Source organism: Chiroxiphia lanceolata, chromosome 22, assembly GCF_009829145.1.
Source record: "Chiroxiphia lanceolata isolate bChiLan1 chromosome 22, bChiLan1.pri, whole genome shotgun sequence".
NCBI classification, from domain to species: Eukaryota; Metazoa; Chordata; class Aves; order Passeriformes; family Pipridae; genus Chiroxiphia; species Chiroxiphia lanceolata.
Window position 1 is genome coordinate 7,185,528 of NC_045658.1, and position 16,864 is coordinate 7,202,391.

The following is a 16,864-nucleotide window of genomic DNA, read 5'->3' on the forward strand; positions in this document are numbered from 1 at the left end:
AGGCAGCTGCCAGAAAAAGTCTCTGCTTGTAAAGCACCTCTGATTCCCAAGGCAAGTTGGGTCCGTGCTCTTGTACATTAGTGAAAACAAATATTTGGCTCAGGAGGAAAATAAAGGGCAAAAACGTCTATTTTCTTTTTTCTACACACAGTTCCCCTGCAAGAAATTATGCCTTAACTTGGAGCTGCAGAGCTCTCTCATTTCAAACATTATAAAACCCCAACTTCCCATTTTATGCTTCTAATTAACTAAACAACATTTGGGGGAATAAAAGCAACTTCACAGGGTCAAGGTTTTGCCATACACAACCTATGGCTGCAGCAAGAACTCGGGGTTTCTGTCAGTTGTGCTGACATTGTTTCCCTTAATCCATTTGGAAGGAAACAACAGAAACACTGGACGTTCCTGAAAAGTTCTGGGTCAGAGTTACACTACTCAAGCTCTAGCAGAGATGGGTGGTCATTTAAAAATATTCCAATATATTAAAGTGTTTAATAACATATATTCAAAAATAGCCATAAATAATGTGCTTGTTAGAGTGCCTTTTTTTAAAAAAAAGAAGTAAAACAACGCTGATGCCTGCCAAAACATTCCTTCATCTGGGAAAAGCACTGGGCCAACGTAGAACAAGCCAATGCATCATACATCTAAAATAACCTCCCAGGATGCAGTTATTCAGATGAATTTGAAGTCTAAATAACAGCCTCTAACACACAACTTTTCAGAGCGGAAAAAACTAAAGTCTGGATTCTTCTTCCACACAAGATTTCAGCAGAGAGAACCACTGTAAGGCTGGAGAGCTTCGTGCAGATTGCTGAGAGAACATAAAAGGTGAAGCAGTGAGAGTACAGGAGTCTTGCAGAGTGTTTTCCTCCCTCCTGTGTTTCTTTCTGTGTCACCTCTTTGCTGACAGACCTCCTCCTAAAGAGGAACAAACCCCTCGAGCCTCCCCTGGAGGGCAAAGGGGCAGGTGCTGTCCCAGCCATGGTGGGGCCACTCCAGACCATTGGGAAAATGGGAACCAGAAGTTCTCCTCTGTCAAGAGACAAGTGCCACCACTGGTTCTACGTGAGCCATACAGAGCCAGTGGCACGGGCACAATGTGCAGCCAAGCCACGAGTCCTGTGCTGTCACACTGAGCCACTGCAGTGACACTGATGGGCAGGGGGCTCCTGCACCACCCCAGTTGTGCTGAGATGTGAACTCATTCAATAAGAGGCAGAAATAGCAAGACAAAACAACTAAAATAAGTTAAAATTGTTTTGGGTGTCTTTCCATCAAAGCCAGGGCCTTTAATTCTGGGTCTCCTTAGCTGGCTCCTCAGAGTCACAGCCAGCAGACCTTGCTGCCGGCCTTGTTTTAATTACTGCTCGGGTTTTTTTCTGTTTACAGAACCACTCTAAAAATATTTCCATTCCCAGATGCTTTGCTGAGCTTAACGTTTCTGTGACTATGCTGCCAAATCCAGTGTCATCTTGTACATCACACACATTTTTGTAATTACAGCTCAGACAGATTTTCCACAGATGATATTTCAGCGTCTGCGAGAGGGACACTCCTTCCATCTCCTCTGTCTGAGGGGAGTGCAGTGCTGCTGAAAGATGCTGCTCTGGGATTCTGACCCTCTCAGGCCTGGGAAAGGGATAAAGAGGGATGAAAAGGACGTTGTTTCTTCTGACTGCACGTGGGAAGTGGGTCTGTGCAGTAGCTGCCTAACACAGGAGTTGATTTAATACCTGATCTCTGCACCCTCCAGCTGCCCTTCTGACTTCTCCTCTCTCCCATCTGTATCCCCTTTCCTTTGGATCCAAGTGATTTGCCACCAGAAGCAGTGAGTTGATACCCCAAGAATAACTGCAGGCAGCTGTAACTAGAACTGAGCAGGATGTTCCCTTTTGCAGCATCACACAAACCCATCAATTCCAAGAAATGGCTGAAAAATGTGTGACTGGGCAAAGAAAAGGTCAAATTCTCTAAAATGTGGAAGTTGTCTGCAAAATGAAAAGCCCCACCAAGCACACATGGACACTGACCCTCTGCACACACGGTTCAAACCCACACAAACCTCCTGGCACAGTCCTTCTGCTCATTGCATCGCTGCCGCATCTGAGATTTCTTCATTTGAAGTTCTCCTAATATAAATAGGGATCCATCATGTAATCCCAAACTGATTTATCCTAACCTCAGACAACTTCCAGAAACATGTTGTGTGTTAATACAGACCATCTCTCCGCTTCACAGGCCAACAAAAGCAATTGGCTCCCACTGAATCCCTTGCCTTGGCCTGGCCTGCATCCCTGCGCTGAAACGCTGGAGGAGGACCCGGAGATGTGCTCCCTGCCTCCTGCCCATGTGGTTCTGATAAACACAGAGGTAATTCCAGGACGTGCAAGGCCCCTTTTTGTTCTGTTTCACTTTCAGTAGAAGTGGCTGCTCCTCTCCTCCCTCCCTCAGCAGTGCCTTGCTGTATCTGAACCACAAAGACGCAACAAAGGAATCCTGCCCAGTGGAGCACCCGGAGCACCGGCAGTGATGGAGAGATGGTGTGAGAACTGAGCCAGACACAGGTTCTACGGTGGTTGTAAGCTGGTTTTGTGCTCTCCTGAGTCACAAATCCAGGTACCAGCTAGCCCTGGAAAGCTGCCTTGTCCATGCCAGCACATTTTGGGGGAATTCTGGAGCGTCCTGCTCCAGGCAGTGCCGCCAATTCATCATCGGAGCCTGTGTGGGTTTTGTGGGGATCAGAAAACATTTAAAAAATTAGATCCACGCTTTGATGGACCTTAACTAGAAAAAAATCACTGCAAAGGGCTCTTTCTGTCTCTAAAACTTCTTGCTGGGGCTGCCAGCAGCTTCCTACAGCCCAGATCCATGCTTGTCCCAGCATGGAGCTGGGAGCTTCCTGCAACCTCTGAGGGCAGGGAGCTCCAGAGAAGAGGGGGATGGATGGATGGATGGATGGATGGATGGATGGATGGATGGAGGGATGGATGGATGGAGGGATGGATGAATGGATGGATGGATGGATGGATGGATGGATGGATGGATGGATGGATGGATGGATGGATGGATGGATGGATGGATGGAGGGATGGATGGATGGAGGGATGGATGAATGGATGGATGGATGGATGGATGGATGGATGGATGGATGGATGGATGGATGGATGGATGGATGAAGAAGGCTCGCTGTCTCCAGTTCCCTTCGTTCCTGGCCTATTTCTTGTATTTAGTGGTAATATTTTGTGTTTTAGCAGCACCTCTCCAGAAAATGAGAGAATATCATCCCAGACTGCAGAGAAACACCGCTTGGATCAGTTATCCCTAATCCCTCCAAACAGACCACGTCACAAGGCAACCTGACGACTGTGGGTAGAACAGGGCAGCCACAAACACCAACAGAGGAGTCACTTCTGAGCCTCTGCTCTGTTCTGAGCTTTCACCACTCTGCACAATTGGCTTAATGGATCAGTACAGAGCTATAGGAAGGTGTGATTTATATACACATGTACAGACACAAATGTGTAAAGAACAAAAGCCACCAGTCCTGAAAGGAGAGAGCCAGAGTTTTGGTCCTGCTCTGTTGTTATTTCAGAAACACCACTGGACAACTATGCAGTGAGAGGCTTTTACTTGCCCTGTCTGGTCTGCATCTACTTTCCCACATTTTCTTGATCACAAGGGCACCACCAAACTCGACACAGATCCTGCCAGCCCTGCTCCTCAGAGCTTCAGGAACTGCCCCACATACTCCCATGGATCAGGTTTCATGAACAGAGACCCCCACTTTTGGCAGACGAATTCCAACACTGCACATTATGGCAAATACTTGCTCACAAGTTTAATGCAAAGCAGGTTTGCAGTGCTGGGTGCAGGGAGCAGGAGCAGGGCAGCCCTGCCTGCCTGGATCCCACGGGAATGCTCTGCCTGGTACAGCCACCCCAGCAGGTAAACCTGGGGAGCGAAAGGAAAGGATGGAAATTCCTTTTAAAGAAGAGATTCCTCCCTATGGTGATCCATTTTATCCTTTCCTCGAAAACTGCTGCACCTTCTGGGGCTGGCGCTGCCGAGAACTCCTGATTTCAGTTTGTCCCATGTTTTATTCCACGGGGCGGAGGCGGCAGAATCTCTGCACACCACAAGAAAGGGAGCTGCATATTGCAGAGACAATTAGGAGATGACAGACCACAGCACACTTCCATGTGAACGGCAGCAGCCCGTCACCACCGACACGAGTGCTCGAGTTCAGGGCTAGAGCAGAGGGCTGGGATGGTTGGCACTGTCCTTTACTTGTGATCCTTCTGCTTCTGGATTTTTCCAGCAAAATATGGGGCACTTGGGGAACCAGCACCTTCAGTCTCACTGCGTTTGTTTGGGTATCATCATGTAGTGGAGGCAGCTGTGGCCAGATGTGCAGCTGTGGCCAGATGTGCAGCTGTGCAGCGCTGGGCACAGTGGGGTCAGCTTCCCTGGATGGTTTTTTCCTGTTCACATCACCATTCCCCACTGGAACACTCAGGCTTGCACAGCAAACTCCGGAGTGTGACCGTGCTCTGAGAAAACCCAGCAAACGGCCCCTGCAATGCCACTGCCCGCGAATTCTTTCCACTTGTATGAAAATATCCCCCAAATCACGGAAAAATGTGTCAAATAAAGCTGTGAGGGAGAAGTGGTTTAATTAAAGCAGCAGCAGATGCTGGAGGTAGGCTCCAAGATCCAGTCAGTTCCACTCTGAGCCTCCAGTTTGGGGCAGGCAAACAAAAATATTTCAAGAAATTGGTCCAAACCTGATGCCTGGACGGGAATGGTTGGACATGCACCATCCAGGCAGATGAATGACCAGCATCCCAGGGAAGAGGTTTTGGGATTATTATGGCCACAGTTCTACACACAGCCACACTTACTGTCACTTGTCTGTCACATCTGGTGTTCACGGTATGGGCTGGGGAAATAGCTGAGGTCAAAATGAAGCCTGACTCGAACCTCCTCATAATCTAGTTTATGTATCTGCTCTGAAAATGCCATATCTGATAAATCCAGAACAAAAAGCAGAAGCACCAAAGCACTGGAAGTTACTTCTCCTGAACCAGAACAAACTCAGGAACTGCAGAGCAGCCACAGCTGTACCTGACCATCCAGAAGAACAGCAAATGTTCTGAACCCAGCGACAGAAACGTGCTGGGGAAGACAACCAGGACACAAAGGAACATCCACCAGCATCATGCCATGGTCCCTGCACAGAGGGCAGGGAGGAGTGAGGAAGCCAGGACAGGTGTTTTCTGTACACTGCCGCAGATTTACAGCAGGAAAAGGTCTACAAGGGTTGGAGGTGCCCGAGCAGTGCCCAGGCAGTGCCCAGGCAGTGCCCAGGCAGGGCCTTACCGATGCAGGTCCTGCCGTCCGTGTGCAGGCGGGAGCCCGGTCGGCACTCGCAGTAGTAGGAGCCCAAGGTGTTCACACACCTCTGCTGGCAGCCCCCGTTGTGGACCTGGCACTCGTCCACATCTGCAAAAAAGAGAGGGGGACAAACTCAGAGGGGTGGGCAAAAGGGGGGTCTGGGGTCAGCATTATTGGTCCTCTGCTGCCTGACTTCAGACCTGGGGAACAAATGCAGAGTTTGGCCATTTCCTTATGTTCCAAGAGCCAACCTGTTCACGGAATTTCAGGGACAAGCCCCCAGTTGGTGAAAAGCAACCAAAAAAAAAGCATCTTATTTGTCAGTCAGCATAAACCTTCCCCATCTGGTCACCTCGCAATGGTCACCTTTCCCATTCACTCCAAGATGATGGATTAATTCATATTTTACACTTTTTTGCTTTAGGTCTATTCGTGTTTCTCTGCACTTTCTGCACCTTCAGCCCCCCCAGCCAGCGAGGGGGTCACACCAGCAGCAGGACGATCCAGAGCCGAGCTGAGCGATCCTGCCATCCCAGCCACACTGTTACCAACGAGATAAAGAAACATTTCCTGAGTGAATCACGGCAGGGCGTGGACCCAGCCCTGTCCTTGCACGCCAGAGGTGCAGGAACCTGCCCAGCACCGCAGCCCCCAGCAGCACCCGGAGCCCAGACTGCTCCAGGAGTGAGCTCTGGCTCACCTACAGCTCCCCCCAGGGAGCCAAAGGGCACCAAAAATCATGGGGAAAGCAGAAACACAGCCTTGACTGAGCCCAGGGCTGTAATTCTACATAAATCAGATTAATTGCCAAGAAAATCAGCAAGCAGCAAGGAAAGGTCTGGTCAGGGCCGGGACGGGAAGCGAAGTGCGAGAGGTGACGCCTGTGTGTGTCCTGGTGTTCCTGAGCTGCACAGTAACAACACAAAATTACTGTTTTCTCAGAACATTTCTCATTGCAAGGCTTCTCACTGCTTAAAACATTAAAACCTAAGGCTCAGAGCTCATGCAAACCCTCTGCCCTTCCTGTCCCAGTGACTCCCAGTGAAGTCACAATGCCCTCTGCCCTGGCCATGCCAGGCTCCTCCTGGGAGCTCCTACTGCAGCTGTGGTCTCCATCAACCCAGAAAAAAAGGTTGATTTCTGTAATGCCAGCCCTTTGCTTAATTCAGTGGACTGAGCCTTTTAGAAGTTCTGGTATTTTCTTCCTGTTTTTTCCAAGGCACTCGACTTTGAAAGAAAGGAAAATGAATAGATTTTTGAGGTGAAACATAAGTATTGAGTGATGCTCTCTGAAGAGTGAGCCAAAGTCAGAGTGGCTTTTTAGGGGGAAAAATGCTGTGGTGTGAGGCTCAGATGCCGGGCAAAGCAACCTAATCCCGATTAAACAATTTTCCTCTGCAAAGGCTTTGCACACTTGGGATGCTGCAGAGCCCTAGAGCCCCTGAGGCACTCGCTGCTCATCTCCATGGGCAGGATTAGCTATTAATACACAGAACTGGCTCTGTTTGGCTCAAGAACAGGAAAACTGGGGTTTGGGAAGGTTTTATATAGCATAGTAAAGTTTTCTGTCTGAATTTAAATGACTGTTCCACTGCTTCCCTTCAACCCTAATCTGAAACTGTAGAGAATTTACCGTCCAAGAAAGTTAGTGATGTGTTGAATAAACTTCTTACTTTCACCCCATTACTCACACTCAGTAATTTTACATCTCCTCTCTCAACGTCTCCTCTTCCCCCTTTGTACTTTTCACCCTCTAAATCTCTGTGATTCCAAAGGCTGTCCCCACCCCAAATCCCTCTGCCTCATCCCCTCTTGGCTTGGGAGAGAGTGTCCAGTCCTTCCTCTCACTGTGGCCGTAGAACCACCCATCACCCTCACTGCCACGTGCTCCCACATAACCCAGCACGTCCTGTTGGCCCTCCTGGAGCCTCACTTATCTCCTCTGCAGTGCCAGAGAGATTTTGAGACATACCCTGCATGATGGTGTGACCAAAATAACACTGTCCCCAGGGACAGGGAGGGGGTAGACCCACCAGCCACCCCCAGCAGTGGCAGCTTCTCCAGCCTGCCCCGGCGTGCCCAAGGCTTGCCAGTGAGTGAGTCACCCAGGAACAGGGATGGGAAAGCAGCAGGAGCTGCTCCCAGGGCCAGGAGGAGCACGGCTGTGAAGGGTCACGTTGCCCTTGGTGCACATCTTGGCAGCAGCACGACCCCAATCCCTCCGTGACACTCCGTGCGCTGCGGTTTGGGGCACGGCGGGGTTGTTTTCCTACTGGAGAGCTGACAAAATCTGGTTGAAATTAATATACCAAAGGAGGCAAATGAGAAGCATACAGGCGTCTCTTCAGCTGACTCTGAGCAAGCCAGAGCCGTGCCAGGACAGAGCGTGCCAAGCCCATGGCCTGCCTGCTCTGCCGTGCCAGCACGGACACGGCCGTGGGGACTGCCCAGAGCCCACGGGGGCAGGAACCCCACGCAGCAAGAGCTGGGGAGTGGGGCTTGGATCACATCCCTGCTGTGTAAGGAAACTGGAGTTCATGTCCTCATCTGCAAGGACACGGGGATCAGCAAAGAACCAGCCAATGCTCTTGTCAGCCTCTTCCCTGAGCAGGAACAATCCATCAGGCCCCAGACACCGGCTACGTGGGCTGACACGGGTACTGCTGCCATCAAACACAGGGGAGAGGGACACGAGAGCAAAAGAAAGGAGACAGTGCAAGGAGATGGCTTTGGCTGAGTGCACTCCCTGACCATGCTCAGGTCCCTCCAGCAGGAATACTGATCTGCCTCCGACCAGAGCTCCCTGTCAGGGGAAAGAAAGTGGCAGCAGCAGGTCTGCAAAGTATTAAATATCTGGTATGGAGGCAGTTTATCTCCTCTGAAGGCTGAGGAGGAGGCGATGGATCCCAGCTGGAAGCACGGGGAGCACACACACTGCCGAGGTTCTCCGTGTCTGGCCGAGCAGCAGTGCCAGGCTCTGATCCCTGCAGCAATTAGCCCGGATTACAGAGCAGGGCTGTGGGGAAAAGGTTAATTAAAATCCATCCAGATGAGCACGTGTGGGATCCGGTGACTTTATCTTCCCAGTACTGGTTTGTTGAAGCTAACTCAGCAATTTTAAGAAGTAGAGACTGGAAGGAGAGGACCCAACAGCAGCACACTGGTTGCCAGCTCCCAGACAGGGGGGCACAGCATCACTGCTGCCATCCTGCAGCATGGACATGATTAGGAACCCAGGGCATTAGAAAGAAAAACCCCTCTGCAGTATTTTGGCACTTGCACATATTGCACAGCCCCTACCATGAATAACCTGGAGATTTTGTGTGCCCTCCTATTTCACACTCCCTGTGTGCAGACAGGACTCAGCAATGGCACACACCAACAATGCCACAGGAGAGGATAATGCCTCAGGTCCCCTCAGCTACCCTGAAAGCCTTTCCCTCCTCTAGGCTGAGGAAGCAGGGTACCAGCCTCAGGCTGGTCTCAGCTGGGCATGTGAGTGACTCAGGGAGGGCAGAAGGAAGGCCAGTTGGGGTGGTCAGAACACCTCCGCACCCTCAGCTTTCATCTTGTCCTAAACTAGGAATTTGGAAAAGCCTGAAGGCTCTTAAAGAGCTCCACGGAATTACTGGAACTGGCATTCCTTCTGCTGCAGCCTCTCCTAGACAGGTGGGAGGTGCCCATAGCTTCCCCAGGCTACCTGTGCCATCCACAGGAGCAGACTCCAAAGGCACTTCAGGAACGGAAGCACCGGCTTTGCAATAATCCAGTGAAGTGAAAATGCATCAGGGAGCTGGTTTGCCTCAGTCCTTGGCATTGTCCTCAGCTCACCTTTCCCTGCCCTCGAGCACCGTGGCTGGGAGAGTCGCTCAGCTCCCACTCCTGCTCCCACCTCTGTCTCCGGGTGGGTTTTAATTAGGGCATTACTCAGCACAGAGCAGAGGTGCACGTAACAACAAGCAGGTAGCCTGCTCTGGACTTGCTGCTGCTCTCACCCACTCCAGCCTTCTCTCAGCACTCTGTTTTACCCTGTTCCCTGTGCAGGCTGCCTCTCTGCCTGGAAGATGCCCCTGTGCAGAGGCACAGTGGTTTGGTCCCTGTGCTGCACTGTGGAAGCACAGAGTGAACACCAACACATGCCTGGGAATGGTACCCACGGGTGGAAATGCAGGTCACTATTGAAGGAGCTAATGGAAACTGTGTGATCAAACACCAGCCACCAGCTCTGCTGTTTCCTGGCTGGGTTAGAGGCTCAGAGAGGCAATATCACTGCACCAGGTCTACATCACCGGGATGATTGATTGCAAGTCCCATCGGAGCACAAAGCTCCTCCTGTAAGGGCAGCTGTGTAAGGACACAACACCCAGCACTGCCATCAGCCATTGCACCAACACCAGGACCCAACAGAGCCCTGTTTGTACACACAAGGCATGTTAAGGCACTCGAGACCTCAATGAAACCTCCACTGTTACTACACAAACCCCCTCTTCACTCTCCTGTCACACAACAAAGCCGCCGGCGAGGCGCACACAGCAGAGCCTTGTGCCCTGGCAGCTGCTTCGTGAGGGGACACGGCTGTGGGGATGTCTGTGCTGTCTGGGTGGGCAGACAGGAACACTCTGCAAGGAGACCAGCACACAGACCCTAAAAATCACACCAAGAAAACATCTGGAACCCTAAAAATCACACCAAGACAATGTCTCCTCCTACCTGTCAAAGAGAAGCTCAAGCAGCAAAGAAAAAATTAACCAAACCCACAGTGATACCAGTTTAGGATGAGCCACGAGATGGATGAACACCAGGAAATTCCCTCAGCCATGCAGCCTCAGGGGCACCTCACAACAAGGCAGGATAAAACCACGACCATGCACAGAGATACCTGTCCACAGAGATAAGCAGAATCAGGGTCCGGTGAATTCTGCATTAGAGAAGGGAAGGCTGGAGGTTTATATTCCAGGCACAAAGCTGGATCTCGGGAGCTTATCTTGGAGAATTACAATGAGCCAATACAGTTGGATGGAGACAGCAAACACAATCTGTGTTTGAGACAAACATCTGATCTATAAATAACAAAGCAGCAACTCGCCCTGTTTCCGAAGGTCTGGCACATCTCACATCTGTCCTGATATCACTCCATAACCGACCGCTTGGGGCATTTATTTATTAGCATTATCTCACCATGAGATAATGCATTCCTTGATGTCTACATTACGCCCAAGCATCCCAAGTCTTTAGTGACCTCCACAGATCCTCCAGTATTTCCTAAATCTTCACAAACCTTTCCTGCCATGAAAGCAGCCAAGAGCACACAGGGGAGGAAACAGGGTGTGTGCACTCACAGAACTCACACCGTGCTCCGTGTGCCCATCTACCATCTCATGGAAGCCAGTGCACTCACACTGCAACAGGAGCACCCAGGGCTCCATCCCCTCCACCTGCTCCATGGGAAGCTCTGCCTGGCCAAGTGCTTCCCACGCTGCAGCAGGCTGGGAATTGCTTCCGACAGACACTGCTCAGTCTGCAGAGACACGATCCCTGAGACATGGCTGCATCCCCAGCTGTGCCCACACACTGCCCAGCTCCTGGTTCTGGTCAGTGCTGCCCGAGGATTCCCCCTGCACAAGGGCCAACAGCGAGGAACAGTGAGTCTGTCCTATGTGAGACTCCGCTGTGCAACACTCACACAGCCCAGACAAACCCACAGCCTCACAGACAGAGAAAGGCAGAACTTTTTCATGATAAAACAGCATCAAATTTCACTTTTTGCCCTGGACCGGGGTGAGATCCTTTGGAACCGAGGAAAAAGCTAATCTACACAAATGCATTCATTTGTTTTTTCAAGGAATGTGGTACAGGAGCTATCTTTAACTCAACTGCACAGCAACTGATGGGAAGAAACTTCTGTTTCTCTCCCCCTCTGCCAGAAGTGACTTTTCAGGGTAAGAAATGCCCTGAATAATAATAATAATAATAATAATAATAAATATAATAACGCAAAGCAACAGCACAAGCACAGGCAGATGCACAGCCAGGTCACCAGTCTGTCACCTGGGTGGCCACCAGCCTGGGATCCCCACTCGACAACTGAGGGGTGTGGGGACAAACCCCTCGGGGAAGAGCCCTGCTCGGTCACACAGAATCCGAGAGGAGTTCGGCTCTGAAGGGATCTCTCCAGGCCACCTGGTCCCGCACGTACCTGGCCGCAGGTCGGGGTACCCCGCTCGCCCCAGGTAGCAGGGGTAGCAGCTCCTCCACAGGTAGCGGTAGTGCTCGCCGGAGGAGCCCGGGATGCCGCCCAGGCAGCCCAGGCACCAGAGCAGCGCCCAGGGCCGGCCCATGACCGCGGCACGGAGCGGGGATGGAGCGGGGATGGAGCCACAGGGAGAGGGGAAGGAACAGGGATGGAGCGGGGACAGGGAGAGAGGGAGAGAGAGAGAGGGGAGAGGGAACGGGGATGGAGCGGGGACAGGGAGAGGGGACAGAGCGAGGACGGAGCGGTTCGAAGAGGGGACGCAGACGGGACGGAGCCGGCCCGCAGCGGGACGATGCGGGTGGGGATGCGCGGGGCGGTGCGGGGCGGCTCAGCCGGGGGAGCTCAGCCGGGGGGGCGGTCCCGCTCCGCCCCCGCAGGTACCGCCGGGCCCGGGAGCGCCCGCGATCCCCCCCTGCCCGCGGGGGGAGCGCTCGGGACGGGCGGGAGCTCCGGGCGGGGGGTTCTCCCCACCCCGCCCTCGGGCGCTGCCGGGCACTGCGGGACGGGCGGACAGACGGACAGACGGACAGACAGTGGAGCAACGTGACCCGGCCGGGGCGAAGGACCCCCCGCGGCACCCCCGGCCCCGGGGCCAGAGCTCGGGCGGATGCTCCGCCGTGAAATAAACCAGCGGATTTGCCCCAAAACAGGGCTGAGGAGGGATGGAACGCGGGCACGGCTGTCCAGGCTCTCCCAAGAGCCCCAGTGAGCCCACGTCCACCCGGGGCAGCGGGGGGGGGGGGGGGGGGGGGCTCCAGGGTTACCCCAAACCGGGAGTTTTTCCCTAGGGATGTGCCCCGTTACCATCACACCTCCCTGAAACCCGCAGATAATGAAACAGCCCCAAACAGCAAATCTTTGCTGTGCTGTTCTTAAAATAAACCTTTGTCACCAAATTTAAACTGAAATGAGGAACAGCCACTGTGAGTGCTCCAAAGAAAACCATAATGCTCATAATATTCCTGTTTCCTGCAAGACGGAGCCTAGAATTTTATTTTACCTTTTTCATTAAACAAGAAGTAGGAATAGCTTATTGGATTTTCCAGAGGCAAGCTCAAAAGCCTCATTTAACATTCTGGAATGTTTTGAAACAATGTGCTCGCAGGGCTGAGCTGGGGGGAGCAGGCCCTGCTACTTTGGGACATGTTCACAGTATTACTTGGCCATAGTAAAATTCCAAATTAAAACTTGTGGTTTAGGCTGCAATGAATAGCATTCCACAAAAAATTTTGAAACAAGCTGAATCCAGGAAGAAAATAAGGATTTCATGCTATTGCTGCAGCAGTTTCCAAAGGAAGGTGGACTCCAGTCACGAGTCTCCTTTGCTCATCATTCCAAGCAAGAGCAGCTTCCTAATGTTTCAGGGACCACTGCTGCTCGTCTTAATATTCACACAAGGCAACAGCCCACATGCTTCTCATTAATATTTTGACTTTAACAAAAATATCTGACCCAAAAATTTGTCAGTTAAACGTGACCTCTCTGAAGGAGGCTGCAAACGTGTGGAAACGGTCTGGAGGAGTCAAGCCTGATGTGCCTCATCCCACCAGCTGCCCTACACAGGGCTGCACAGTGGGGCTGCCTGGGTGCCCGGGGAGATGCTCAGTGCTGGGGGAGCACAGGAGGGGAAATGCCAGAGGGGTATCACTGGGAGGCACCAGAGGTTCTGCCTGTGCTCCCCATGTGCACAGACGTGCTGCCATCCTGCCAGGAGCCACTGCCAGATCCACCAAACACTTCACCCATTTCAAAATACCCCACGGCCAGACAGCATGAATTGTCCCTGCTGGCCCAGAGCAGGTCCTGGGAATGCTGCCCCTGAGCCCTGACACTGCCACCACTGCCACCACTGCCACCACTGCCATGGCGAGTGGTGACACATCTCCTGTGAACATCTCCAGCAGTGCTGACAGGCAGAAATCAATGTTGCCACAGAGCTACGAAAAATGGGTTAGACCGACTTCCTCAGTTCAGAAATGTTATTAAGACATCATCTACATTAAATTATCCTTGCCTGGAATGCAGGTGGATCACAGTGAGCCGCTCTCCAAGTGACTCCCTGACTCCTCAAGCACCCAGCAAAGGGACCTTTCCCCTGGCTCCACAGCCTGGGAATTCCTTCTGCCCAGGCACACCCATTTCCCAAAAAAGGGCACTCCTCCTCACCCTGCACAAATGAATGCAACCCCTGTGACAAACTTGTTTAATGCCCTGTTTTCTTAGACTGCAAAAAAAAAGACAACGGTGAGAGGCTCAGACTTTTCCACACAGCTCAGAGGTGCAACACACACATCAAAAGCACATCAGGCTTGAACAGAAACTGAGTCCTGCTTATGTCATAAGTTATGTTTGGCCAGGTCTGAGCCAGCTCGAGCTTCCTTGTCACCTAATTTACTTCAGCTGATTAAGTACTAAGAGTTGGTTTGAGTATGGCAACACATTCCAATCAGCTGCAGGTCCTTCCTTCTTCCTGGGGACTGAGCCAGGACAGCACCAACGTGCAGAGGGCTCCTTGAACAGGGACCAAGCTGGGTCACACCTCTGCCTCTCATGGAATTTCATTCAGACTCAATTTCAGTGTTAATAAATTCTTCTAAGAACCCAAACAAATCAGAGCTGACAATGTGGTCCTTCACACCTGGAGACCAAGTTAAGTCCTGGAGTTAATTCATCCCTGCACAGACACAGGTCAACAGAAGTGCTGGAATGTTCACCCAAAAACAACCCAAACCCTGAACCACATTTCTTCTGACATTTGAATAAGTCTACAGTTAAAAGGAAATGGCCAAAAGGACACTAGGAAAGCAGTCCAGAAACACACAGGAGGTGGATCATGGAAGGGGAATGGAGAGGAACAGGCTGAGGGTCAGGGTTTGTGACTGGGGGCAGAGCACACATCACCCCCTCATGTGTGTGCACAGAGCACATGGCACCAGGCTGACAGGGGTATGGGCAGCCCAGACCTTTTAGTCTTTCCAGCTGAAGAGTGTAGACTCCCTCTTCCTTCCAGACAGGAGTTGTCTTATTCCAAGTGAGCCATCAAGGCCTCCTTGACCCATTTCAAAGGGGATTTAAAGAGGGGAACACTCCCCTAGCAGGGTGTTTTCTATGATGGCCCTGGCAGGGGTATGTACCACTTCCCTGAACTCCTCACCAACTGAAGGAATTAAATGACTGGAGATCCCTGCATTCTAAATTGGGTTTATTATGCACAATCCAGCTAAAATGGGAATTTTCATTTACTTTCAGAGCTAATGCCCTTGTCCTACGAAGGCCACAAGAAGCACAAATATGCTTCTCTATGTCAAGTGGTGCTTAGAGGGATAAAACAAACAACAGCTTGTGAGAATTGTGGTTTAGGGGCTGGTTTATGACACTTTCTAAGAGCTCTGTCCACTGCATGGCTCCATCACACCTGTCACTGGAGCAGAGCCCTGGGCACAATGACACCTACAGATCTGAACTCCCCCAGGATCCCTGATGGGCACAATGCTGACTGGCTCCTGCCCACTTAACAGGGTCAGGAGTCCTCATGTGGCTGAGATGAAGATTTTTTTCCTTCAAAAACTCTCCTACCTTAGAAGCAAACTCTGACTCCTGGTACTTTCCTGCCTCTCCACACAAAGCTGGTGCTACTGCAGAGCGATTTGTTTAGCAAATACTTCAGAGAGGACTCTGAAAGGCTTAGCTTGATGTCACTCCAAGGCAGGAATCAAACCTCTGAACCCACGGCTCCTCTTCCCGGGCCACCCTCGGGAGAGGTGCGAGGTCCAACCCCTCCCGGCCAGCTCAGGGCTCCAAATATCTGACCCCATGGTTTGCAGCCCAGCCAGCTTTATTCAGACTCCATCAGGACTCTGACCAAGAAAAGCTGAATATTTTGCAAACTGTAAACATTAGTCAGTGCCTTTTGTCTTCCCAAACTCCACCGTCTGCACAAACATGGATCCGATCCCGTCCGCTCCCGAAAACACGTGTTAGCATGTGGGGTGTTTGGGAAGGGCTTCTTACCTGATGTTTAAACAAACATTAATGTAAAACTGGTCAGTACAGCAGGGTCCACCCACTGTCTCAGTAGTAGGGCTGATGGAGAGCCACGGGGAGATAAAAACACCCTCTTCCCTGGGGTGGAGAGATTTACACTCAAGCAAAGAGGGGAGCACAGGAGTGAGGCAGCCCAGGGCAAACTTTACCCTCAGTTTATTTAGGGTTTAATCCTCCCTGTGTTCTTTTTTGGCATGATGAAACCTGCAGACAGGGCAAAGCCATGTAGGATAAATGAGGGGCTCCAGAAGGACAGTGACACTCAGTGTCCCCACAGATCCCCGACACCCGAGTCAGAGGCAACAAGGGAGAGACAGGGAGCAAACAGCTACAAATAATTCCAAGGATGTATGCAAAGGGATTCACACCGTCTTCCCTAAAAATACATATATATAAAAAAAAAAAGATTGTTTTTTTCCACCAAAATCCTGAACCTCTTAATCACCAGAGAAGCTAATCCGCATCAGGGGAATTCTGGGGAAACTGGAAATATTTTTGCTTGGCTAAGATAAGGGCAGAGCTGTTTATTTCGCACATCTCTACAGTGGTACAGAGCCAGGAAATACTTTTCAGCTATTTTCAACAAAACAAGACAAATGTACCAAATTGGCAAGAAAGTGACATTTTTCTGAGGAATTCTTTAATGTCCGAACCGATATCCACAGAAACGGCTCTTTCCCCATTCGTCAGCAATCTGTGTTAATTATCTGAATACTTTTGGCCTTCTGCTAAGCAAACCAGGGCCGAAAATATGCAAGAACTCCACCACAAAGCCATGACCATCCAAAGCAACCCCCAGCGTGCCCTGAGCCGGCACTTTAATGTCACACCAGAGAATACGTGGGTTTGGGGTTCTGGCCTGCGGGAGCCTGGTCAAGGTGCTTTCTCCGATCTGCCAGTGAATCCTGGAACTCTGATATGCTCAAAAAAAAAATATATCTGGTTCTTGGCTCTGACAAGCAAAGAGATTTTTGCATCTTTCTGACTCTGGGCTGCCCCGAACCAGCAGCACTCCCAGAAATGGAAACACGAGGGGACGGGCTGGGGAACCCCCCGGCACAGGGACCAGCTGTGGGAGCCGAGGAGGCACAGAGGGCAGAGCTGGCACTGGGCACTGCTCACACAGCCCCACCCAGCAGCTCCAGTTACAAACAAACACTGTGGCTCCTCT

The 16,864-nt window shown here is 51.3% G+C and overlaps 1 protein-coding gene across 2 annotated transcripts in view; it reads right to left on the reverse strand.

The window, feature by feature from the left end:
* Positions 1–16,864, reverse strand: part of MEGF6 (multiple EGF like domains 6) — a 72,439-nt gene that overhangs the window by 22,764 nt on the left and 32,811 nt on the right. For both annotated transcript variants that reach the window (XM_032708815.1, XM_032708816.1), the window contains one exon: positions 5,382–5,504. In XM_032708815.1, the coding sequence (XP_032564706.1) occupies positions 5,382–5,504 (123 nt within the window). The remainder of the gene's footprint in view (positions 1–5,381; positions 5,505–16,864) is intronic.